Source organism: Hyaena hyaena, unplaced genomic scaffold, assembly GCF_003009895.1.
Source record: "Hyaena hyaena isolate Hyena2069 unplaced genomic scaffold, ASM300989v1 scaffold_851, whole genome shotgun sequence".
NCBI classification, from domain to species: domain Eukaryota; kingdom Metazoa; phylum Chordata; class Mammalia; order Carnivora; family Hyaenidae; genus Hyaena; species Hyaena hyaena.
In genome coordinates, this window is record NW_024081483.1 from 82261 (window position 1) to 108872 (window position 26612).

Below are 26612 nucleotides of genomic sequence, written 5' to 3' on the forward strand. Positions count from 1 at the left end.
TAGTCCATTTTGTTTATTATTTTTATTGATGCTTAGATTGTGGCATCTCTAGCCAGTGGCTCCCTTTAACACGATCCTCATAGTCTTTGATGTCATCCAAATAAATAGCAAGGAAGCTAAGATATTCCAGGCCTTTCCTCAGACTTGGAATCAGCCATTTCTCCAAGGACCCCTAATTTCTCTTATTGGGAAATGGTTTTTAGAGACCATAATCTGGGCACTTGACGGTGCTCATGATTCCTGGGTTGGTCATCATTTCTAGGTCTTTTCAGTGGATAGAGCTAGGAAATTAGTGGTTGTTGTTTGTGAAAAAATACATCATATGTTCATACCGATACTTTCTATTCAAAGTGAAAATTATAGGGGATTTTATTTAACCTTTTCTTTTTATATTTGTGCCTCCTTTCTCTATGCTGGGAATCCTGGTTCTCAAGGATGCCACGGATGGTAGCATTCGTACTTCACGTCATTACTCATTAACTTTATCCTCCATTACCAGAGAGCAGTCTCAGAACCCAGTGCCAACACTACCAGCAACAATATGATTATCACCTGGTTTTTTAATTGCTACATAGTATTCCATTGTGTGGAAGCACCATAGTTTAGCCAACCAGTCCTCACTTCTTGACATTTATGTTGTTTTTAACGTAAAAAAGATTTGATGGGAAATATTAGGAAGTCCGCAGGCTGTGCCTTGACCAATTTCTGAATAGACAGCCTTCGTTAGTACAGTGCTCTGCCATTTTTCAGGTACTTCTACACACATTATACCCCACTGTTGAGGTAAGACTAGACACCAGGCTGCTCAAAGCCTCTCTAAGTTCTTTATTATCTGTTAGAATTGGTCTCCTATGAATTCAAATAAAACACTCTTCCTCAACAAACTTGTTTCAACCTGTTCTCCTTTTGTTTCTTAAGTGTATTTCCACCATAAACATGCAGTGTGCTTCTAACTAGCAGTGTGACCTTGGGCAATACTTAAACTCCCTGAGCCTCCCTTTCCTCCTCTGGAGAACAGAGGTAGAGTGATCCCTATGCATGGGGGTGGGAAGGGGACCAGGGGAAATGAAGCACGTCAACAAGAAAAATGATCTGGCCCACAGTAAGACAGGATAAATACTTACAATGTTATTTTCCTAATTTTTTAAATGTATGTTATACTTTTATGCTGAACATGTTTGGTGGGAAACAATTCAAATAATTGCATGTGATTTTAGCCGCATTTTAGTGTGTATTAGGTGATTATGCAAATAGAGTGATTCTGTAGCCTGCCTTTTATGCTAAACCAGGGGTTGGTTAAAAAAAAACTAAATTTCTCTGTAAACTGTAAAGGGCCAGACAGGATAAGTTTTAGGCTTTGTGGGTCATATGTTCTGCCGTCACTACTACTCAACTCTGAGATACAAAAACAGCTATACTGTAACAACATTACAGTGTAAACAGCATGAAGGAATGGGTTTGGCTGTGTTCTAAAAACCTTACTTATGGACACTGAAAGTTCAATTTCATATAGTTTTTCACGAAATATTCTTTTTATTTTTTTCAACCACTTAAAAAGGTGAAGAACATTCTTAGCTCACAGCACATAAAGAAATAGCAGGCCACATATGAGCCACACACTGTAGTCTGAGACCCCTGTGCTACACACTATATCATGAAAATCATTGAAAGACTTCAAGAGACCCAGAAAGGTAGAAAATAGAAGGTTGGGAACCAGTTAATCTTCTGTTTCTTTGAGAGGGAAGGTCAGATGGGATCTGTAGCACAATAAACCAACCTGCAAATGTTTCCCATTGGGGGTTGGAGGTCAGAGAGCCGACCCACCGAGGAGAAGTCAGCCAGTCGCACGATGCTCACACTGCTTACCCTTCCTGGTCAGCGCTGCTGCCTTCACCAGCTACACAGGTGCGATGCAGAAGTTTCTAGGTAAGGAAAAGAGGTTAAAATCCTTAGCAGCCCATGACCAGCCAGGACTTGCACTCAGATCTCCCAACTTGTTGGCCAAGTGTCTGCAGCTCAGATCACACGGTCCCCCGCTTGTTAGTGCTCAGGGCCCCAAGTATCATGCTGAGAGCTCAGAAAACTCTGGTCTCTCAAGAAGGGTCAGGCCGGGAAGCAGGCTCTGATCCTGCTTCTGCCATGTGCTGTGTCTAGGATTGTAAATGTCTAGACATTTAAGTCTTTTAAGCTTGCTTTCCTCATTTTGCCCATCTGCAAAGTGGGAATGATGACACCCAAGCCCTTTGAAATTCTCCCTAGTTGGGATCAGGATCTCTGAGTGGCTTCCTCATCTGGCCTCAAGGGTTCTCAGAAGTACCCTACAGGGGTTAGAACGCCAATATGCCAATGGAGTATGAGCATGTGCCCTACTATTTAGGGGTCAGTAGCCAGATTAAAGGCTCAGCCAGATTCATGGATTCCTTTGAAATGGGGACTGGGGGTGGGGTGCAGGCACTCTTTGAAGATTTTGTTTTTTATCTGACCACATGCATTGTTATAGCAAAGTTAATTGCCTGTGTTTGCTTCCTGTGGAAATATTTCACAAGACACCCCGTCAGCATGGGCCCTGCATTTGCAACTTGTGTTTTGCTGATCCATTTGGCTTTTTTGAAAATTTGGGCCAAGACCAAATCTTCCATAAAGGTCTGTGGGCTGTGACCATAGCTCTCAGCTGTTTGCTGTGTTGTTCCAATTTCATAGATTCAGCTTTGTAAGGGGAGAAGGAAAAAAAAAGAAAATGGGCCAAGATTTTTTTTAAAGGACTCAGTTCTTTACACTAAAGATTGAATCCCCTCTTCTCAACCATGGGCATCAGAGGGCCTACACTGCCACTCACCTGCTGTGTGATCTCAGGCAAGGATCTTGACCTTGTATGCCTTGGTATTCTTACCTATAAAATGGGGGCGATGTCTTTTGTATAGCCCTCTGAAGATTTTGGGGAAATTAGATAAGCTAATGGCCCTGAAAAAAAATTTTTTTAAATGTTTTCTTTATTTCTGAGAGAGAAAGAGAGAGAGATAGTGTGAGCAGGGGAGGGTCAGAGAGAGAGGGAGACACAGACTCCGAAACAGGCTCCAGGCTCTGAGCTGGCTGTCAGCACAGAGCCTGACGCGGGGCTCGAACCCACGAACCATGAGATCATGACCTGAGCTAAAGCCAGACACTTAGCCGATTGAGCCACCCAGGCGCCCCTGAAAAATTTTTTAATAAGTAAAAAGTGCTATGTATTTACATGTGTGAACTCACAAACAGTAATGGCTCTAGTATTCCCAAGGTCTTACCATTCCAAGCTAGATCAAGAAAGAATTTTCCCAAGATGTCTGCTCTTCTAAGAGGTTCTCTTAGGAGAGAAATGCAGAAAAGATATGTAGGAGCCAAATGCGGGGGGCCTCAAGTGTAATCCTGAGGAATTCAAACATTGTCACCCTGAAGACAGTAAGAAAGCACTGAAGGCTTTGAGCTAAGAGGGTATCAGAGGGTGGTGGGTGGGGAGGGCTGGAGCAAGAGAGGCCTGAATCTCAGGGCATGTAGTCATCTAAAGCTTTGCTGGTGGTTTTGGGAGGAGAAAATGAAACCACAGGAAGTACTGAGAACCTAAGACTTCCTCTTAGGGAGTTCGCCTCTTTCCAGAGCCTCTACAGGGTGCAGGAGAGAGCTGAGCATCAAGTGGCTGCCTGGCTTCAATTTAAAAAGTCTCAGATATTCCCAGCACTGTCACTAGATCTGCTCGACTATGTGTCCATCTTCCAGCCCATCTGTTTCTTGAACATTCACCCATTCCAGTTGGGAGGCCTTGACCTGTGGGCTATGAAGTTCTACAGTGAGGGAAATTGCAAAGGAAGCAGGAGGCCCAGATGTCTCTTTGCCATTAGGCAGAGCTTATCTATGAGCACATCATTCTTTACAAACAAAACAAAACAGGCCTAAGAAAACACTTCATTGGGACTGGATTGGATTGGATTGGAAATCTGTCCCTCAAATGAACTGACAGTTGAACTGCACAGACCAACACAGCCTTTGGCTCTAGTTCTGCAGGTTTCTGTGTTGGCTTCCAAGCCGTCCAAGCCCTGCTGCCTTCCTGACCTATGGCAGCTGCTGAAGTGCCCTACTGAGGCCCCTCTGGGCCTCCCAGCACCTCTGGATTTGAAAGTTCTTTGATGGGAGTAAGAATCTGGTCTTCTTTGCCTTTCATAAGTCCCCATGGCACTAAAGTGATGCTCTGCGTGCAGTTCAGTTTTTAAAAAATTTCCTTGATAACTCAGTCCAGAATTAGAATACTCTCAGCTGCACCTGTGAAGATGAAAGAAGGACAATTTGTCCCGTGGCTTTCCACTCTAAAAAATCTTGCCAAACAACCTTGGGGAACATATAGAGTAGGTGATCAATAAATACCAGTTAAATTAAATTTCTACAATATGCCAATTCAGCAAAACTTGGAATACCCACTAAGAGTCAGGTGTTCTAGGCTCTGGGAATGTACAGATACATAGGAGGGCCCCTTCCGTTAAGTAAGCCTCAATCTAAGTTACTGAAACCCTACTTGGCCATCGTCCATGCATGGAATGATCAAAGAGCAACCTCAAGGCCAAAATGAGGACCAGTAATGAAAGCGATGAGAAATATACCAGCAAGTCTATACCTCCCTTAAGCAGACAAGAAGCCTTGACATAAAAGTTTCTATTATTATCTCAGTTGAGATATTTAAAAGGAACTTGATTAAGGCATGCAAGGCTTCTAACATTTCCTTTGTTTTAAAGCCAGAGCCCAATGGAGTCCACGTTTACGTTTGTCCCAGATTACTCAGAAATAGGAGCCTTTGTAGCCTGGTGAAGGCTGTTCCTCTTTGCACTAGTGGTGGAGATGGGTGACATTGTGTGCCTGTATCACAAGACTGCACCAAGTTTCCTGATATTAATCCTCAATTGGAGGGCATTTCCTGGTAGACTTCCCATGCGAGACATATTTTAATAAAGAATGCCATGGCCCTGCTTGCTCCAGGAGTTACTCGTTTTAGTCTGTGGGTGGTTTTATTTTAGGAAGATGAACAGCAGAGGGAGGGATGCATCTTCCAAAAGAACAAATCCGTTGTTTGTGATCTGGTTCTGTTTATTACCACACAGACTAGTAGTTCCTGGAGAGAACGCACCAGAGAACTAAATGCCAAAATTTTTTTGTTGATGCTTCATAGATTTCTTGCACCAAATCCCATGACCTTGAAGAGGAAAAGGAAAACACTTGTCTAAGTTGATACCCATGGTATTTGGGTACATAAAAGGCAATAACACACAAAGATGTCTTCAAAACTACTCTTATCTAAAGAATAGGGACTGAGCAGCATCAAAATACTGCACCCTTTGGTCAGTCAAATTGAACACGTTGATACGGATGCTTTGCAGGGTAAGGACCAATGAGAGTGTGCTCTTACACTCTCTTATGATTTGAATGCTGCACTACATAGAAACAAGCGTCCCCTTGCTCTGTTTAGAAGGACAAAGAAATCCAAGTTAGGGCTTCTCATTTAAGATCCGTATGATTCTAGGATGGTCGTCCAAAGCTGTCTCCATGAGGACAACATGCTACCACCTTTCACGCAAGTGGGTATCCATATTGCCATGGCATTCTTTCTGTTGTCTTTCCTATATGTATTTCAGAGATACTGATTTAAGACCCACGTCAAGTCTTCACCACTGTGTAATCCTAGCTTCTCTCCTCCTGCAGGACCCATGTTGAAACAAGTGCTAATTGGGGCGCCTGGGTGGCTTAGTCGGTTAAGCATCTGACTTTCACTTAGGTCATGATCTCGCGGTTTGTGGGTTCAAGCCCTGCGTCGGGCTCTGTGCTGACTGCCAGCTCAAAGCCTGGAGCCTATTTCGGAGTCTGTATCTCCCTCTCTCTCTGACCCTCCCCTGCTCACGCTGTCTCTCTCTCTCTCTCTCCTAGAAATAAAAAAAAAAAAAAAAGAAAGAAAAAAGAAAGAAACAGTGCTAATTTTCCCTGGCTTCCTCTAGCCATGCCTACGATCTGAAGGCTTTTGGTTTAGGATATTCAAGAGTCTCTTGAAAGGGATCTTCTGGGCAACTTGCTTTCATACAGCTTTGCTGCTTATGGCTGCACAAGGGCTCAGTCAGCCCCCAGAGCTTTGCCAGAACAGGACCTTCCTCCTGGTATGGAAGGCAAGTTGTACACGGACTGTGAGGTTAGAAATCCGAGCCATTGCCCCTGGGTGACCCAGCCGTTACCATCACTGATGGTGGAGGTAGTAAATGGTTTCCAAAGTCATCTACTACTAGGATGACTCAGCTCAGAACTCGAGAGGAGACCCCTAACATTTCTGCTGGCCACACACTGAGGGCTTCTTTTCTCCCAGCCATGCAACACCAACTCCCCTGGAAACCCCAGCTCAAGGACAATGCAAAGCAACATGGTGCCAGAGAAGAGCATGAGCTTGGGGGTCACACAGTTCCAGGTTCAAATCCTAGCTCTGTACTTGAGCTAGTCACTTAACCTTTTAGAGTTTCAGTATCTTTATCTGTAACATGGGGCTATTTCAATCTCAGCACTGATTCAAAGCAAACAATAGCAACTAAACAAAACAATGCAGCTGGGCTCTGCTTCACCTTTCCTCCCACCCCAGGGCTCTTGCAGTCTTTGGTCTCCCCCTCCTTCCCCCCCACCCCTGCTCCCCGTGTCATCCCTAGCAAAGGCAGTCACAACACAAAGGCTAATTAGTATTATTACTTTACATGTACTCAGTTTTTGCAGTGCTTTCCCTGCTATTTGGTCATTTAATCGTGTGATCGGCAGGGCCTGAATCTAAGTCTTTAGCTAAGGGCCGGGGCAGAGTCAGGACCTGAATCTAAGTCTTTAGCTCCCACCACTGCACAGCAAAATCACATTCTGCCTCACGGAATCATCTTCTAATGGATTGCAATGGACCCAGCAGTTCCCAAAGTCTGGATGTTGTTCCGGGAAGCCTGGGTGTGAAGGGCAGAGATGAGGCACATGTATCTGCAAAAAGAAAAATAGGGCACTTGAAAATCACAAGAAGGGCTCTTGGCAGCTGTACAGTGCTCCAGCTGAGTGGTTTCCCACTCCAGGAGGATGTTCGAAAGCTGGGAAATGAGACCATAGCTGTTTTAGGACCCACAGCCACGAGGGGGACATGAGGGTGCTCTTAAGTAATTCAGCGGCCTGGGACCCAAGGCCCCCGGTATTTGTCTGATTACCTTCCCCAGTGCTTGGGAGGGTTACTGTGTTTTGCCTAAAAAGAAGGGAGATTTCCAAACGAGGACTATCTCAGCAAAACATTGCTGTGAAGCAAGTGTGGTTTTGAGACACCTTGCACCGCTCTCTCCTTCCAGCGCCCACATGTGTCTTGCACACTACAGATTCCAGTTGTTTCTGCCTTAGCATCCCAGATGAGCAGAGCTCTCCGTCCCGGGGCTGGGCCCAGCACGGGAAATGAGGGTGGAGTGTCTCACAAGGTGACATCCCGGTACTATAACTGTCAACTACTCCGGGGTGTGATTCCCACCCCCTACTCCTCCCGCAGAGAATTGTGGCTAAGACATCCAGTACGACTTAGGGCCCTAGAGCCCCAGTGGCTCAGCCTATGGAGAACCATCCTCACCCTCCCTGGAGTAGGTGACCCCCTTCCTGTGTGTCGGGAAGCAGATGTGGATGCTGGTTGTTCTGCCTTTTCATAGTCCACTCAGCTATCGCTTTTTGAGGAAGGGAAGGCAAAGGAAGGAGGAGGGGAAGGGGAAGGGCTTAGGGAGGGAGAGGAGGAAGAGGAATAAGGGAGAGAGGAAAGAAATGAAGAAGGAGGGAAGAGAAGAAAAGAGAAAAAGGATGGAAAGGAAGGGAGGGTGGGACGGGAAGTAGGAATGAGATCAAACTTCTTTTTCTCTAACCCCTGAGGAATTCTGTCCGTGGGGGCTCCCTCGTTCTGCCAGTAGCTCCCTTGCTCTTTGCAGATTCTGGATACACATTTTCCTTAAGACTGGTTGTCTGCAGAGCAGGGGAAACAAACCAGAACCTCCCATAAATCAGTAGAGGTCACTGCCAAGAGCTTTGTACACTTGCTGTCCCTGGCAGTGATAAACTCATTGCATTTGGGAACTGGCCAAAGACCCTGAGTCCTATCTTAATTCTCATTCCCAGAAAAACCTCAGCTCTCCATTCACCCACCCCCTGTTTACTGTCTTTGTGCTTCTTCGACAAAGCTGGCAAGGAGGAAGGAACAGGGTTCCGTAAACTGGGTACATCAAAGGCACCATTTCTTGGCTTAGAGGAGCAGAGGAGGGTAGGGGAGAGTCATGGAACTCTGGACTGTGGGAAATAGAGACCCAGGCCAGAGGGGCCTGAAGTCATGGGCCCTACAGGGAACACGAGAGATCTGCACACGTCATCAGGTTGCCTTTCTCAGACCTGTGCCTTGCATCTGCTATTGTTACTTTGGTGGTGGTTCCCTCACTGTTTGAGACTGTCGTACTGATTCAGTGGGGTAGACAGATTAAGACCACCTTATTTAACCCACCTCCAACAGATCTTTGTCCTCACTCTCTACCTCTCCCCATACTGACCCCACCTTGGTTCTGGCCCTGGAGTTGGCATATGACATGAGGAAGATGAGAGCAGTGTGGACTGCTCCTCTCACCCACATGGAGCCCGTGGAAAGTAGACCGTCAGGGTTGGCCACTCCATCCTGCTCGCCCCTTCTTGCTCTGGTTGACCACTATGCGGCGGAAAGACCAGACTCACCAACCCTCCATCCCCATGGAACTGGGAGATACTTTTCTCTCTGTCTGCTCAGATGTTCCTACCTCGATGAGGATCCGTGGTTGGTTAGATGACCATTTTCCCCCTCTGGCAGGAAAGGCCATGCATCCCATATACAACATTCACAGCACCCTGTGCTTACGTGTCTTCTTTGTAGCTCGTAGCTCAAATCCACGCCCAGATCTACAAAGGTGGCTGATGGGAGCTACTGAAAGGAGCTAAGCAAAATTCACTAGTGGCCGGGACCTGAGACTGCTTTGGGAGGAGCAGTCTATCAGCTTTGTGCATCAATCTTGCCTAATAGAATCGAAGCTTTGCAACAGCAGGGGCCTCATCTGTCTTGTTCAGGCTGTAACCTCAGTGCCTGACAGAGTGCCTACACCTAGTAGGTCCTCATTAAACACTTGCTGCATATTTCTGTGACTAAATATTTGGCCATCTGCTTTATCCTGCTCTTTTTTAATTGACCAGTTCTTTCTTTTAATGGACCAGGCTTTTCCATCCCACAGTGAGGCTGGTGGAATTAGTTGGATGGGGGGAGAAATCTGTTGCCAAAGCCAGAAATGCTGGGCTAGGAGAGATTTCCTTACCTCTCTTGGGGCAGCAGGGTGGGGAAGGGGGTGAGGGGGCTGTTTTGTGAGATATACCTGGGATTTATAGTCCTCTGAGAAGCCAGAATAAGAAGCAGGGACCTGTTACCTTGGATAAGGGTTTGGAGAGGGTCCAGGCATGAGTGACAGGTCTCTTCCAATGACTCAGGAGACACCTGGCTCTGTGGGCCAGACAGAAGTGATGCCTGAGACAAGAAAAAGGAGACAGTGAGTCATTTTTACTCTGCATTAACATTTGTACCTAAGATTTAAATGTTAGAACAACTTAAAGAGACAACATATAAAAACAAAGGCCAAAGCAGCACTTCGGCCTCGGTTCTGAGGCCATTAGAGATGACCCATGACACTCGTACATGGGATTCCTTTGAACTGAGTGTGAGCCCCGCTCCCCTTCCATGCGGCACAAACTGATGTGAGCGTAAACCACAACACAAATGGAGCCTGCAAACCTGCTGGCTGATAAACTCAGACAAGCACTTCAGTGACCCTGGAAACAATGTAAATTCCACTAACATTGAACCCTGTGCCAGACGCTATCCATATGAGAGATAAAAAAAAACATGTTGTTTCCACCCTCAAGGAATTTAAACTAGAGTGGGCTGGATTTTTGTCTGATATTTGCAGGAAAACACTAAGTGAAGCGTGTTCTCACTAAGTTAATTAAATGCAACACATCTGGGTTATCAAAATCAGTTCAGATCCAAGCCACTGTTGAGTTTTGCTTGGCTCCTTGCAGTGGGCCATCCCATCAGCTGGGCTGCACCCTGCTGTTGTAAACATGGGGGCATTCCAGGAGGAATGAAGCTGCTGCCCAAACAGAAGATGAGACAGAAAAGGATACACATGTGGCCAAGGAGTTTCTTGCTTTCTACTTTCACTTTCTTTAGAAGTGGGAAGGGAGAGGCTTTGAGCAAACCCTCATCATTGTCAAAGGTTCCTCTGGGATGCAATAGAAGCCTAGCCAGGTATCTCTACAATGTGCCACCCACCAGCTAAGGGGACACCACTTTCCCTCTACCCTCCCCTGGAGGGCAAGTACCCAAGGAAAAGGTCTTAATGACCAGTCCAGCCTCTCAACTGAGCCCTCTCCCCTCACTGACCAGCTCTCCGTTCCCTCAAGTGCTGGGGTCCTTGTCCAGCTTCGTGGGATAAACAATGAGTGAACATAAGGGAAGATGCCTCCTCTACCAGGCCAGCCTCTGCCCCCAATCCCACCATGCCTAGTTAAAGCCCACTGCCCCTCTTAACAGGTCCTCTCTCAGGACACCCAGGCTTTCCTGTACAGCTGAGGTACATTCCATCACAACTGATAAGTAACACTTTTTTAATCAACAAACTCCCTCTTTTAAGGAACCAGGCTTTTTCTGCCCTTGTTGAGGACAGATCTGTTAGGAAGGGCCCACAGACTATAGGAATTAGCTGGAAGTCAAGGGTGAAATTCATCACCAAGACTAGAATGCAAATGCCTTGAGGATCCCAAGAAAAGAGAGAACACCACTCCACAGTTTCTACTCCTCCTGAATATAAGCCTTAAGCCTGGTGCACCTGCTCACATGCTCCATAAATGGTTGCCAAGGGCACCCTTCCAGGATGGGATGGTAGCCCTAACATGTACAACTGACCTAATTGCATCATTGCCTGTGTTTTTTTAAGTTTTTAAAAAATTTTTAATGTCTATTTATTTTTGAGAGATAGACAGAGTGAGAGAGGGGCAGAGAGAGAGGGAGACACAGAATCAGAAGCAGGCTCTAGACTCTGAGCTGTCAGCACAGAGCCCAACATGGGGCTCAAACCCACAGACTGTGAGATCATGACCTGAGCTGAAGTTGGACGCTTAACAGACTGAGCCACCCAGGTGCCCCTTTAATTAAGCTTTTCATTTTGAGATGCTTCCAGATTCACATGCAGCCATAAGACATAATACAGAGATGTACCATTTACCCAGTTTCCCATAAAGATGATATCTGCAAAACTATAGTATGGTATCACAACCATGATACTGACATTGCTACATCCACTGAGTATCAGATATCCCAATTTTACTTGTATTCTTCGTGTGTGTGTGTGTGTGTGTGTGTGTGTGTGTGTGTGTGTTTAGTTCTGTACAACTCCATCACATGTATAGGACAGAGAGTCATTCCACCACTGCAAGAATCTTTCATATTGTCTTTTATAAGCACACCTCTTCCCTTCCTTAACCCCTGGCAACCACTAATCTGTTGTCTAAGTCTCTAATTCATCATTTCGAGAATGTTATATAAATGGAATCGTACTTGGCTCTTTCGCTCATCATAATTCCCTTGAGATTCATCCAAGTGGCTGGGTGTATCAGTGCTTGGTCCTTCTCATTGCTGTGCCTGTAGTTTTAATCATGAGGCAATATTGCATCTCAAGATGGCACCAAGACCCAATTACAAAGCCTTTGGGACATGACCCTCCAGGATGTTTCATTCTAAGAGAGAAAATACATTTTGTTTGGTGTTTCTGGGTGGGAAAAGAAGAAACAAACACATTGCAAGTGTTTCTAGATGCATGGAGCATAACTGTGTGTTTCTTCCCTAAACGAGTGGCCAGTTGTGTTGTGATTCCCCTTAGCATTGGTTGATAGTTCTTTCTTGCATCTTCCCACTTCTTCCCCTTCCCAGGAACACATCTACAAGTTGATGAAGAGTGACAGCTATGCCCGCTTCCTCCGGTCAAATGCTTACCAGGACTTGCTGCTGGCCAAGAAGAAGGTATCATTGGGAAGGGCAGGCCTGCCTTTCTTAGCACTGTTGACCCTTGCCTGCTGCTTGCTGCTGGCGTGAAATGAGAATATCACCCCTTGGGTTTTGTTTATTTTCTCTTTTCTTCTTTCCCCTCTCTATCTGCTCCCTCTTTAAGGGAAGACAGCTAGAACTGTCACCACCCCAGCATACCCCCTAAGGTCCAGGGTGTGGCATCCTGTCTCCATGTTCCCATTACCTTGGTCTGCAGGCATTCTGCCCACAACAGAAAGTGTAACCTAATACTGAGGACACAGTGGCTCGGTGCAAAAGTTCAGGACTCACAGTGACCCCAACGAGTCCCTTAGGAAACTGCAAAATCCCCCTCACTGCAAAATCCGACCCTCCTACCACAGATTTTATCTCCCTGACCAGCTCAGGGATGAAGATGAGGCAAGGACTGGGCAGAAAATCTGGGTAGAAAATCTTACAGGTGCCAAGCCTCTCCCCCAGTCCCCAGTCTGGCACCAGAAGTTCCTGGGACCATTCCCTCCCTGGTACCCTTTTCCCCTCCCTCCCCCACCTCACAGTGTGTGCCTTTTCTTTTAGCCATAAAGTAGGTGTGCCCCAGCTTCTTATTCCTCCTCTGCTTGAAATCAAGTCATGTTCCCTGCAGCCCTTGTCGGCTGGACTGGGGGGGGGTGGGCAGAGACCCTCAGCATGTCAGTAGTGAAGGGCAACTGAAACAGGAGGAACTCAGCTGGATTTTGGGGAGGAGAGAAGGGGGAGCGGGGAGGGGCATGGGGTCTGGGAAAGAGGAGGCAGGAGAGATGGCTCAGGATTCCAGAATCCCCGCAAACCCTCTACCCTTGCCACCTCTGCTCTGAGGCCCACGTGTGATTAAGTGTGACTCCCCTTGCACCCAAATCCACACCTTCCGTGCCACGCCACCTAGGAATATGTGCACCCCCCGCCTCTCCCCTCCCAGCCAGCCAGCCCCAGTCCCTAAGCACGTGGGTGTCTACCTCACGCTGTCTGTCAGGCTGCCTCCCACAGCCACGCGGCCCTTCTCTATGTGTACTGTCGATCTCATGTGCCGGGAGCCTGTCTGCGTTTCTGGTCGGTACCGTTTAACTCCAGAGTCCAGGAGAGCATTTAGATCCTGCTCTCCCGCTGGTAGGTAGCCCGGAGAAAATCCCCGATAGTCTGAGAAGGGAAAAAGGACTTCTGGAAAGTCTAGATTGTTGGGAACCCAGCTTTAGTGGTTGTCTGTGCCCCGCCCGCCAGATGTCACTACTGTGATGGAAAATGGAAAGCCTGGCATGTCGCTAGCTCCCTTACAGGGGGGTGCAGGGAGAGCGAGCTCTGATGGGGGGGAACATCAGACGCCCATCATCAAGAAAGGTTATGGACACTTCTGGTATCTCCAGCCCAGAGCTCATGGGAGAAGGTAGAAGCAAACATTCCCCTTTCTCATGGCTCAGGACCCTGAACTGATCACAACGTGGAGAAATTCTGAGGCTCTAGCAGTCTGGGCCATCCGGGCCTACCTACATACCCAGGAGAAGCCAGGTGGCATTCAGGCCCCTTGTGGCTTTGAACACAAAGAAAAAGTACACCCTGGTATGTGACCCTCCCAGCCTCCAAATTATAGGATGTTCTTCAGCAGAAAAGCCCTTACAGACGCCAACACCCTTTCAATATCCAGGGGTCAGCTGCTTCCAAAAACAGTGACAAAACCTATTTTTCCCCCATCTCTCCCTGAGAGTCTCCAGGTATGGACTGGATTTGTAACTCACCATTGTCAGGTAGGCCTAGGGTGCCTTGATTTCAGAGATGGGCTTTCCATGTGACATAAATGTCCAGATCATGAAGGTATATGAGAGTCACAAGCTCCAGCTACAAGAGGGGACGTGGATCGGCCTCACTTCTCTGCTTTTCCATCTTTTGATGGTGTCTGGAGCCACACCCTTCTGAGCCTTCATCCCTAGTTCAGCCTCTGTCCTAATATTGTCAAAGCGAAGGTTAGTCACTCTGGCAAACCAGGTTCTCAAGGGGCAGGTGAGCTGGGTTTTGCGGCTCCTCTGGGGCAGTTAAGCACCCATGATGATTTTCCAGGGTAGCTCAGAGGGCTTGCACAAGGCAGGAACCCGAATGATCAGGCTGATGGCCACTCTCTGTGAGCAGCAACCCAGTAGCCAGAGGACAGGAGCGATAGGCGCACCGTGCTAGCTGCAGGGCCAGGGCCAGCCTGACCCAGGCAAGTGTGTGCCACCCGGGGCCGCCCACTGAATCAAAGCTGAGTCCCGCTGTCCCCAGAGCCAAGACTTGGTATGGTACCCTTCAGCTCCTTGTGCGAGGAGAAGACCAGCCTGGCTCTGCCGTGGTGTGTCGTGTGTGTGTGTGTGTGTGTGTGTGTGTGTGTGTGTGTGTTTGTGTTGTTTTCCTTCTGCAATGCCCTGTCTTCTGGCAGCTTGTGTGGCTCTCCAGTTTCCATGATTTGCTGTGTGTGTGTGTGTGTGTTTGTGTGTGTGTGTGTGTGTGTCCATGTGAGTGATTGTACTCTCCCGATTCCCCAGCCTCAGGCTCAAGACCCTAGAACAGGGCTCTGGGATAACCAAGCCAGGATCCGGGATGTAATTCTCTACCAACATCTCTAGGAAAAGCTTGAAACTTAGGGAGAGGGTCAGGTGCACACCAAAGCATCTCCTTCTATGGGAGTGAGTGACTAGGCTTGGAGGAGCATTCAAGGGCTTTGCCTCTTCTTGCCCATATCACGGGCTCCTTAGCTAAGAATTCTCCACAGAGGTCCCCTGAGCCTCCTGTAGCCTACCCTGCATAAAATCTAGAAGGGGTCACCTGCCTGTGTACTGAAAGAGCATTTTCTGTCCAAAACACTCCTTCTGAGGCCCAAGACCCTTTGCCAAATAAAAGGACGTGTGTAGACCCTCCTTGCTCTAAGGGTACAGAAAGAAAGTCAGCAGGGGGCCACTAGGAAGTCATCAAAGTTAGCAAACTCTGTGTCTGGATGGGAAAATCCCAGAATCCTAACCCAGACTGTGGCTGTAGGTGACAACCTCACATTGCCCACAGCCACTTCCTGCTGTCTCATCAGCATCCCCTACATCCCACCTGGCCCGCAGAGCTAGTCTGTTCTGGGTCCCCACTACCTAGATGTCTGCCTGCAGGCGCAAGGACACACATGGGGAGTTCCTGCCCATCCATGAGCACAGCCAGTGGAAAGCAGTGAGCAGGCCGCTCCAAACTGCCAACTGTGGCCCCGTGCAAAGGCACTGGGGCTCCCACTCCCGAGCCCTGCAGCGCAAAGCCAACACCCCTCTCTCCTAACTGCTCCAAGAGGCAGCACTGTTTCCGGCAGGCTTGTTTTCTGTCTCTCCCACTGACTCACCTACAGCACTGGCTGCTTCCCTTTTCCCATTTTTTCGCCCTGTTTTGCTGCTGTTTTTGTTCATTAGCTGCCGCTGCTGCTGTTTGGAAACAACATGTAAGCTGAAGATTTTTTTTTTCTGTATTTTTCTCCCTACCTTTTTTTTTTTCCCCTAAAGCCAGAAAGTGAGCAAGGTCGTAGAACCTCCTTAGAAAAGTTCACTCGCAGTGTGGTAAGTTCAGCTGGTTTTCTTCCCTCAACGTTTCTTCTGGGTTTTTTTTTCTTTGTTTCTTCAGTTGTCGTTGTTGTTGTCGTTTCCTTCGAGGCGGGAGGGAGCCCAGCGCTTTCCCCACTCAATACACCCCTTTTCTTTTGCGAGTGTCTGCAGCTTCTCTTCTAGGGATGGGTTTGCAAGAGACCAAGCAGCTCCCTCTGCAGAAGGTGCACACACAACCGCCCTGCCTCGGGGACCTTGCATTTGATCTTCTGCTCAGGGCTGTGGGGAGGAGGAGGGACCGCGCTGCCCTTGGGGCCGCTCGGTGTGTGCATCTTCTGCAGCAGCCCAGGGAGAAGGCCATTGAACTGTACCATGAACTAAATTGGCTCAGAACCATAGCTCATCTGAAAAAAAAGAAAATTCCAAATTTCCCTCTATGAATTCTGGCAATCACGCAGGTGCAGATCGCGAGCTGACGCTGCTGTGTAGGCTTTTGCGTGTGCAGAAGGTGGCCGTGCTGCATGGGTTCTGACGACGCAGTCTAGCTGGCGTGTGTGTCAGTGGCCTCTGCATGAGTCCCGACATCCCTTACAGCCCCTGTCAGCCTCATCTGCATAGTGTCACAGGCAGAGGAGGGCACCCACCGCTGCGCGCGGGGTAGAGGAAGAAACAAGTCCCAGCCTGTGCTCCCAGGGGCATGGCCTTGTCTTGATTTGGATGGAGGGACTCGAAGTGGGCTGCAGATTCACTCTTCTTGTAGGGAAGGGCCTATTTCTCATGCACACCCAGCTTCGAGGGTGGTAGAGAGCGACACAATGTGGCATATAGGAGACCCCACGGTAATAGGCGAGAGCGCTGAATGGGTAGGTCTTCCCCGTGCTGTGTGGTGGAGGTTCTGCACTGGGGTCTATAGAACAGCACAGACCCATCTTTCCTCTTCATGACATTCTCCCCAAGATTCGAGCACAGGGCTTAGTGTACATGGAGTACTCGCTCTCACTCATTCACTTGCTCATCAAAAACAAGCTGCTGAATTCATGGGGCCCAGCCTGCACTGCTAACATCAAGCTTGCGGGAACCAAAATGGCAGCCCGGGAACAGAAATGCCATGCGTGGAACTGGCCACACCTCCCTTCCCAAAGGACAGAAACCCACTGATTCTGATTTGCCCTTTCCCCCACCCCCCTGCCCCTCTACCCCCCGTTGAAGAGGAGAGTCCTTATAAACCTGACTATCGTGTGATTAGCATCTTTATTTTATCTCTTTAACATACATTCTAAGAATTCTGGGTTGCTGAAAGCAACCTAGTCATTTACCTGTCACAGCTAGATGCACTGTAATGGAATTTAAACATTATTTTGAATTTGCTAGATGTGAACATCACAATAAGTGGGTAGGTGGCAATTAAAATATGGGTGCTCATTCTTTCTTTGGTCTTCTCTATGGGCGTTCCTCATGAGGAATCAGAATTCCTTGCAGAATACAAAGCCTGTTGGTCCCTGGTATGTCTTTGTGGCTGGTTTGCCATGGCCATGTGGCTTCACACACTAAGAAACTACCTCAGACCATCAGAGGCAAAGCCCATAGGTGTTTCTCCATCCCTGATGCCCTGTGGAGAGTGGTGGGAACCCATCCCTCCCTGTTGCTTTTGAGGCCTGAATTCCGTGTGGAGAGGATGTTTAAGGACTATGTTGAAGAACCCAGAGTGTTCGGTGAGGCAGGCTGGACCACTGGGTGCAAATTCAGGGGAGCGGAACTCTCACAACCCCGTGGAAGTCCTTCAGGTTGACTGCATAGGCTGAGGGTGGGAGAGAGGAAGGCTGGTACCCAGAGAAGATGTTCAAACATCTCCAGGCTGCTTTTCATGAGAAGTGGGTATCAGAAAGGCAAGAGTGATCTCAGTGAAACTCTGTGAAGAGCTTTTAAAGATGCCTCTTCAACCCAGAAGTAGCGTTGGGTCAGTGGTCCTCCAAAGTCTGTTAACAAAGCATGTGGAATGAGAAAGCACCAGACATCTTCTCAGCATCTCAAGTGTGGAGGGATGTTCTCAAGGCTGGCTGAAGAAGAAAAATCTTCTAAGCTCCTGAGATTTTTTAGCATCTTTATGATAGAAGGGTCAAACTTCAAAAAAAAAGAGAGAGTTTCTAGATCCCCTGGTATGAAGACTCTAGTGGGTGATACAGTCCAATCCTTTGGTTCCAGTGGTGGAAATGGATTTGCATTGAGGCATCCATGTTTCTTGTACTCTTGTGGCAACACCACACACCCACAAGATAATGGCTGTGTTAGAGAAAATGGTCTATGGCTGTAGAATAGTGGCAGTTCTCAAAGTACTCAAGGCTGGCACCCAACTTGGTCTGAAAAGCCCAGTGTTCCAATCAAATGGAATTAACCAACCAACCTATATGCCCTGCCTTCTGATAGCCATTTTTCTGGATATGATATACCTAAAGTGCTAGATTTCTCTAGAAGAAAGTCTATATGAATATATCATCACTTACTCCCTGCAAACTGTAAAGCTCATTGAAAGATAGTTCAATAGCATTCTCACAGTGCTGGGAAATAGGTATAAAAAGACCATCCATGTTATGGGACTAATCTGAAAAATGAGGGAGTGAAGGTAGGCCATTCACGGACCAAGGATATGAGGCCAGCTGCCATTTAGGACTAATAGGGGGCGAGAAACATTAACCCAGGTGGTTGGATAGTTCAGTCAGCTAGTCTCCCATGTCAATTTCCTTTCTTTTCTTGGTAAAGGAACCTTTGGAGAAAGCAAATTGTTCTTTGCAAGTATCAAGATGTATTGTGACATGGAGGGATTGTCTGTTAAAGGCCAGACATGGCCCCTTTTACAGGAGATCCTAGGGAGTAGTTTACTGTGGTTCATTGAAGCTGCTGGGGCCATATTGGATTGGGTGCAGATACCTCCCAATCCCCAACAGAGGCAGTGCTATGTGAGTTTCTCCTTGGAAATGTCATTTCCAATGGTATTTGTCTTTCTCGATGGAAACGTCATTCGGAGTCACGCAGAACTTGAACATACAAAGCAGATGTCTGGGTATGTGCTGTGCCAAGCATCATGTAGTTGGGGGCACTGGAGCCAAAGAGCCTGCACAGAGCCCTGCTTATTTGACAGGGAAAACCCAGGTTCAAGACCAAACATAGCTGAAAGTCTATGGCGTGGTGCAACTAGCCCATGTCGTACCTTCGTTCAAAACAGAAAACAGGACTCCTCTCTCTGATGGGCCCAAGCCCCACATGCCCAGCTGGACAAGCACGGTGCAGGCTAGAGTTCGGCCCCTACTTGACCTTCAGCTGTCCTTGTGTAGTGAATGACCCACACGGCTGTACACGGCGGGTCTGACCCGAGGAGCCCCAGTTGGAGAACTAGAACACATAGCAGCCTCTTAAGGGGGCCCACGCGTAGTTTCAGAGCCCATCTCCCCTAGTCCTACCCACCGGGAAGCTCCCTTTCACAGCGGCTGTAAAATAAGAAGGTATGAAACGTGGCGCATCACTGAGGCCAGCTCCGCATCACCTTCCCTGTGCTCCTCACACTCCTGGGTGGGAGCCCCCGGCGTTACTGGCTGGTGGAGCAGGGGCTTCTCTGATGAAAGACACTCCCTGCAGCTCAGTGCCGAGCAGTCTGCCATTCTCAGCCGTTCCCCTGTTTTGATGTTGACAGATGACGTGGAGGGTGGGAGGGTGACCAGAGCAGACAGTCCCGCTGTCCCCTTGCTCTGTCTTAGGCTCACTCATTCCCTCAGGCCCTGCGGCTAGGCTGACTCTGACACACGGGACCCGGGATGCACGGGAGGAGGGCTTGGAGGCGCAAATGCCTCCTTGGGCCAAGGCTCAGCGCAACAATTTGCTTGTCCCTCTCTGGGCCGGTGGCAAGCACTCCAGCTTGGGGAGGGGAAGCTGGAGAAGGTCCTCTTCTTGTGTTCAGTCCCAGGGAAGAGGCCACAGGGGGTGATGCGCTCGAGGCGGGGAAATGGCAGCCCGAGGGACACTGGCATCAGCCTCCCTTGACACCCTCACCTGGGACTTGTGTTGAAGCCGCAGCCGCCCTCTTGACAGCTTCCTCGGCTGTAGCCTCAGTCTTCAAAGCTAGGAAATGGGGTTGCTGGTGCCGGAGCTAGCACTAGAGGCCACAGAGGAGAGAGGAGTGGAGGACCAGGGTCCACCTGCCTGAGAGAACATGGCTGTGGAGCTTTGTCAAGGTGCTCCTTGGGATTGAAGCCGCAGGCCCGGCAGCTGAGGGAACCTGGCATCTCCACAACAGGCGTTTCCCTCCTGCCTGCCTGCCAGGGAATGCAGCAGCAAAGTCAGAGACCCGGAAGCCCTGGGAGACAGCTGTCACCCGCCCTCCCCCGCCCCTCCCTGGCCAAAAGGAAAGCGAATGGGGGGGTGAGGGGGGAGGGGAGTCAGCAGCCCACCTCAGCTCCTTCACAGGCAGCTCTGCTGGAAAGACTCCAGCTCCAGGCCTGGGTGATGATCAGGAAGGGGAAGGCTGAGGCTCCTGGCCGGCGAGACAGAGGGCAGACAACCTGGGTGCTCCAGGATCCAGGAACGCAGCGGGAGCAGCTTCTTCCCCAGGAGGCTGTTTCCCCCTCCCCCCCGCAGTGTATCATGGGAAACAGCCTCCCACTCTGGTAGAGTGAGTTCTCAAATACCTAGATTCAGCAGAGCCCCCAAAGGGCTTTGACCTCTGTCAAAATACCCCTTTGTGGCCTCCAGCAAAGGACTACTGGCTACAAATCGTTACATGGGGTTGGTCTGGATTGCAAACAGTCCTTGGCCCCTTTGGGACCACTGGGTCAGACTGTCGTTCTCGCCTCTCCTATGTCAGTGCCCTGAGGCCCCAGCTGTAGTGAAACCTTGGCCTGCCCAGACATGAAGGTGGACTTCCATAGGGCTATTTGGGAAGGAAAACATAAAAACCTACCCCTCTTGAGCACTGAGGGCTTCTGGGACCGTGTGGAACTCCTCAGCAGCCCCCATGCAGTGATTCCTGCTTCCAGCTTCAGCTTGCTAGCTGTGCAACCTCAGGCAAATCGTCAGCCCTCTCTGAGCCCTGGTTTCCTCCTAAGTGCAATGGCTTGGACTAAATAATCTCTGCAGACTTCTCCTGCTGGGAGTGTCCATAGGTCTGTGCTTCTTTATAGGCTAAGATTCCTGAATTGTGCTAATCTTCTCTCAGAATGAGCAAAGAGCCGCCTTCCTGCTTGGAAAGTGGCTGCCAGCCTTGGAGACCCAGGACAGACACCGTGGAGAGCAATTGAGTTGGATCTGTGTTTGAAAGCCCTGGGCAAGGGTGTGAGGATAAAGCACTATCAGAACTAAGGGTGCTACAGGCTACCTAAGCCGTAGGCCTGCTCCAGCCCCCAGGGCTCGCTCACACACTGTGGCCTCTGGGGAGCAGGAAGGGAGGGGTCCCCAGAACTAGGGTCCCTGCCCTCCTGGACAGATGCTTGGCTGGGTGTGTGCGGGATGCGGCGGGGGGTGGGGGGGTGGGTGAGGTCAGCTGGGCAGAGCGCGTGCTCCAGTGCGGGTGCTGGGACATCACCCCATGCATTGTGGGGCATGGGGAAGAACGCAACGTGAGCATCCGGGGACCTCAGCGTCACTCTGCTGCTCGCTGCCCTCTCTTAGAGGTGGGCAAAGGGAGGTTCCGAGAGTCCAAGCCATCCTGGTTATAGGCAGCGGTCATTAAGCCCCCTCTGCCCCTCTCTCTCCATCTTCGCTCCAAGTGAGGCTTCAGAGAGCATATTTCGTATTACAGTATTGTAGCTTGGAATGCAAGTGGAAAAGTCTATTTTTTATAAACAAACTATAAAATGTAAGACAGCCGAATCAGCTTGGCTGCCGGGATGCAGAAACGGAAAAGTGATAAAGTGACTCCCCGTGGCAGGAGATGGGCTTGGGTCTTCCGAGACTCTGGGGAAGTAAGACTTTTGTTTATCAAAAAGAGTCAGACGTTGTCAGTTTTGAGAAACTGAACCCTGCACCCTGCCACTCGCCCAGAAGGAGGACCCCCCAGCTGTTGCAGCCTATGGTTCAACCTGACAACCCAAAGCAGCCAAAATCCCCTCCCCGCAGAGTGCGCCCCCCCCCCCGAAAGAAAACCGGGCCGTGACTCAGCCTCCCCACACATGGGGCCCGAGGGGAGGGGGGGGGCACTAGGAGCCAAGCTCCGCAAAGCTGCTCCCGCCTCCTCTCACCAGCCCTCCCTCCCCACCACCCAGGCTCTCTTCTGCCTTCCCCAGACCCCAGTGCGCAGAGCAGTCAAGTGAAAATCAAACTCCTCTGAGGCAGAAAGGCACAGCTGTGTGTTTACAGCCACTGATTCAGATCCAAATCGCATACTCTGCCAGTCTCCCGCAAGGCAGGCTGGGGGCAAGTTGCGTCTGTATGTGCCAGGCGGGAATCTATTTCGGGAAGTGACCTGTAGCCCTTCACCATAACAGAGCCTTCCTCTCAACCCCCACTCAGGAAAGACGTCCTTCTAGAAGGAGCTCTCACTTTAAAAGTGGCCAGTGAGGTTGTAGGATTTCAGCCTGTTCCTTGTCACTTACACAGGCAGACTTTTGGCACCTGCCCCCAGGCAGCCACATAGGAACAGCTGTGGGCTTCTGTCTGTCCAGTGAGAAGGCAGAGGGTGAAGGTGACCACAGGGCCTTCAGTGGGATGATCAGTGGAGAGTGCAGACCACTCAAAGGGACAGGACACCCACTTCTTCAAAGGATGGGATCCCCCTCTGTCCTGCCAGGGGGGGAAAGGGGCCAAAGAGAAAAAAAACCCAGGTGTTAGTAAGGCTTTGGAATAGTAGGAACCTAGAGAGGGGACAAAGCTGTCAATCAAGGAGAAGAGACCCAAGTCTGCCTGTGTCCAGGCTGGAACACTAGAAGTCAGAGAGCTCTAGATCTAAGGACCTTGAAGGCTAAGAAGACCACCATGGAGTTCCCCCCAGATGAGCTCCTTGTCTCCCCTTTTGTAGGGCAGCAAGTGAGTATCTTTGGTTCAAGTCAAGTTTGGGATCCTCAGCACTGCAGAAGGCGGGCAGGATGTAAAGCCTCACGCAGGATGTAGAACTTTATAGGAACAATCTGCAAATGTTGCTGTGGAGCAGAATGCCGAGTGGGGCCCTGCATGCGGGGCTGAGAAGGGCTCAGAGCAGGGAAATGTTCAGTTTGGCCATGTCACCTGAAGGCCAATGAGAGAGGGACCCTTCGGTGGCTCCCCAGCAGACAGGAAGGTGAGGCAGGGTTGGGTTGGGAGTGTGTAACCACCCCGGCAGTGACAGGGCCCAGCAGGTGCTGATCCAGCCACTCTTCCTAATCACAGCCAAATCCTTTCCACCTGAGCACCACAGCCCCAGACAGGAATGGTTCTCATTGGTGTAATATTTAGCAGGAACTTTCCACATCCCCTTTGTCAGCCTGGCTGGTTGTAGAAGGATGATTATTTGTGACCTGCTGGTAGGACATTAAGGTTGAAAGCAATATCCATCCCTGCTCCTCCCCCTCTCCACCTGCACTCTCTCTGTGTTTGCCCATAATTAGGTAAAGCGAGTATATTCATGGCATTTTAATGGCTGGTAAGAGGGTGAATTCTATAGATCTGTGTCAACTGGAAAGGCAGTTTCTGGTTGTAGGCCACACGGCCCTGTCCTATCATGATACATCCTTTGTGATGACTCAGATGAAGAGAAAAACATGTCAGTCATGTTCAGAGATCCCAACCCACAAGGTATTGTTCATTTGGTAGATACCAGAATTATATTCAAAAACTCTCTCTTTCAGGTGGGATGATGGGTCAAAAACAACAACATAAAATTTAACCAAGACAAAATTTATGTTAAAAATAATTCAGTCTCATAACTACAGGATGGCATTCATAGACTTTGCTGTAATCCAAGTCAAAAAAAAATCTGGAGTTGTAGTTAGCTATAAGCCTAATATAAGCAAAAGCAAGATACAATTGCCTTTTTTTTAAAAAAGCTACTTTAGGCTATAATAACAAAAGTGGAAGGGCTAAAAAAGTATCTCACTGATTATCGTGTCGCTCTAAACTGTGCTGAGTCTTGGTTCTAAGGCCCCCACGTTTTATCAGGAACTTGAACAATCTAGAGAAATTTTGGAAGAAAATAACTGGGGAAGCTATGTCAGGTAGGATAAAGATTTCTAGCCCCTCAGGGGACCAGACAACCATCGTGAGATATATTTGCGTTTGTCTCCCGCAGGAAGCAGACCTTCTGGGGTAGTTCCAGACAGAGCTAGAACAAATGAGTAGAAGACACAGGGAGGGCCACTCTACTAGAGGATGATAGTAGCAACTCCCTAACAATGGAATACATCCCTGGGAGGATCACTGAGCACCCTGGAAACTCTCAGAAACTGAATGGCCAAGGGTGTTGTAGACTGGGCTTCTGCAGTGCATTCTATCATCTTCAGCTGGGATCCTCTGATGCATCGAACATTTGTTAAATGGATCCTACCACATTTTATTCTATGGTTTATAAATGAGCCTTAGGAAAGGACAAGGGATCATACAGAGGGAGTTTGCTGAGATGGGGAGAGAGGGGTGTAAGAGTCAGGTTAACCTCTGCCTTGAGGGAGGGAAAGCTGGATGATGACACAGGCAAAGCAAGGGAAACTGTCAAGGAGCGAAATTACTGCCCTTCACATGTCATCCTTGCCTTTTGTTGTTGTTTTTTCTTGTTGTTGTTGTTGTTGTTTAAGCCAATCGCTGCCATTGCTGCAGCTGAGCTCAACAACAGGACTCTGTCCCCCAAATGCCTGGAAGGAGGTCAGCGAGCAGAGGACACAGGCACCTGCTGGCACGGGGCAGCTGAGTGACTGTGGTGCCATCGGGCTGAGCGCAGCAGGTGGGCATGTGCGTGGGGCACTGTGGCTCTGAGTTGGAGAAAGCTTGGCCTGTCAACATCAGATAGGGTGGATTTTTTGAAAGCAGGAAAGACAAGGAAGCCTGTTGCCCTTTTCCACAATGCCAGTTGTAGATGCCAGGTGGGCAGGCTGGCATCAATACCATCTCCACCTGGCCAGGAGCAGAACATGCCCCCTAGAGGACTTAGACCGAGGAGAAATTGCCCTCCTGGTGCCCCCTCAGGGACTCCTCTTCAGCCCAACTCAAGGGAGGGAAGGGCTCTCATGTCACATTCATCCCAGCTGTCCTGAAGACCGGCACGATTGCAGATGACACTCCCTCTTCTCTCAGGCTTCACCAGGGCTGCTTCCAACTCATCATGGGATTGTATAATTATGGTGATTACAGCTTATGGCTTTTTTCCTCTCCTCATCTCTTGCTTTCAAATTCTTTGAGGCCTCTCATTAAACATGGCGATCCCCATAAACTCAGCAAAGTTTTAATAAGACATTTTTCTTAAGCTAAAGAAAACCCAGTTAGAGTTGATTGGCACTGTGTTCCTTCAGACAGACCTTTAAAACTCTAGCAGGCACCATCAGTGCCCCAATGTAAGAGGTGGGGAAGGAAAGGGATAGGGATCTAGAAGGCATGCTTTTTCACAGGGTTGGAGAACCTTTCCACGCCATGTTCCTGGCCTTTCTCGTTTGCGCCAAGAGCAGAGTGCATCTGAACCCCCATGCCTAATGGGAAAAGACAGACCATCAAGCATGGATAGAGGGCCTGGCCTTTATGTCAGAACAGATTAAGCGGGAAAGTAGAGATAGAGCAGCCCAGACAAAACTCAATCCAACCTTATGATCTATAGCAAAAGTAGACAGGAAATTCTGGTGGATTTTCTGTCCTGGATGATACTAGAAGGTTCCAGGGCATCCATTACTCTAAATACGTAAAGGAGTCAACCATTAGTGTGTGTTGAGTGATCACAGCCCAGTGATCACATACTTGATGGCAGTTTCCTTGGTAATGATACAGCTCTAATGCCCATCATTTGCTAGCTCTCAATGATAGTTTTTCTTAAATTGTTTCTAGAGCTGTAAGATGTAATAGGGAGGATCACCAGGAAGGAGTGCAGGTGGGGTGGTGGTCGCCGGAGCCCCCAGCCTTCAGCATCTTTGCTCAGCTTTAGTGTCAGGGTCCTCTTCCTGTCCACACCCCCCAGGACTTCGTGAATAACTGCACAGTGAGGTGCATCTTGCCTCCATGGGACTGTGCTCTAGGAGGCTCCTCCTGGCTGACCAACAGGATCTGTCCAGACTGCTCCTCACCCCACCAATAGCCAGTTTGTCACATCTGGGGTGTGCCTGAGCAGTACCAACCACCCAAGGTCAAATGTTGTTGAAACTTGGCAGTGACATTTTTCCTAACTACATTCTCATCCTCTGTTGAAGACAACCTGCTCCCTTGGCCCCAAGAACAAGGTCCCTTTGGTGCCCAGCAGAATGCACAAAAGTCAGCTGGGTTAGAGATGGACAGCCTTGGCTGGATCCTGTCTGTCCACCTGATGTTGGCATAAGACCCCAGGGAAGCTCCTCGCTTGCCCAATGGGTGTAGAGTGCCCACTGCACAGGGTGGATGCTGGCACTCAACAAAGGCATCATAGTAGTCGTTGCCATTTCTTGGGGGTTCACATACTGGGGGCGTCCACACCATGCTGAGCTTGGTCAGTGAGGGACTTTGGTTCTACTCCATCTCTACCAATTAGCAGCTTCTCTAAGACTTGGTTTCCTCATCTATAAAAGGGAGATAAACAGAAATGATTACATGGGGGAAAAAATATACCTGGTGCTTAGCAGAGTGTAGTATACGTCTCAAGTAGAACCGTTTGTATTATTATTTTTATTATTATGTTGTTGTTTGTCCCCTCCCCCCCCATGCTGAGCTCTTATTACCTTACTTAATTTCCAACAGTATTCTCCAAGGTAAGTACCATTATATTTATTTGCAGTGGGGACAGGTACATG

At 48.9% G+C, this 26612-nt stretch overlaps 1 protein-coding gene across 1 annotated transcript in view; it reads left to right on the forward strand.

Moving 5' to 3' along the window:
* RGS6 (regulator of G protein signaling 6) overlaps positions 1-26612 on the forward strand; it is a gene marked incomplete at its 5' end in the record, with an annotated part of 102492 nt that overhangs the window by 61339 nt on the left and 14541 nt on the right. Inside the window, 2 exons of the mRNA XM_039219954.1 lie at positions 12038-12127; positions 15664-15717. Coding sequence (XP_039075885.1) covers positions 12038-12127; positions 15664-15717 — 144 coding nt within the window. The remainder of the gene's footprint in view (positions 1-12037; positions 12128-15663; positions 15718-26612) is intronic.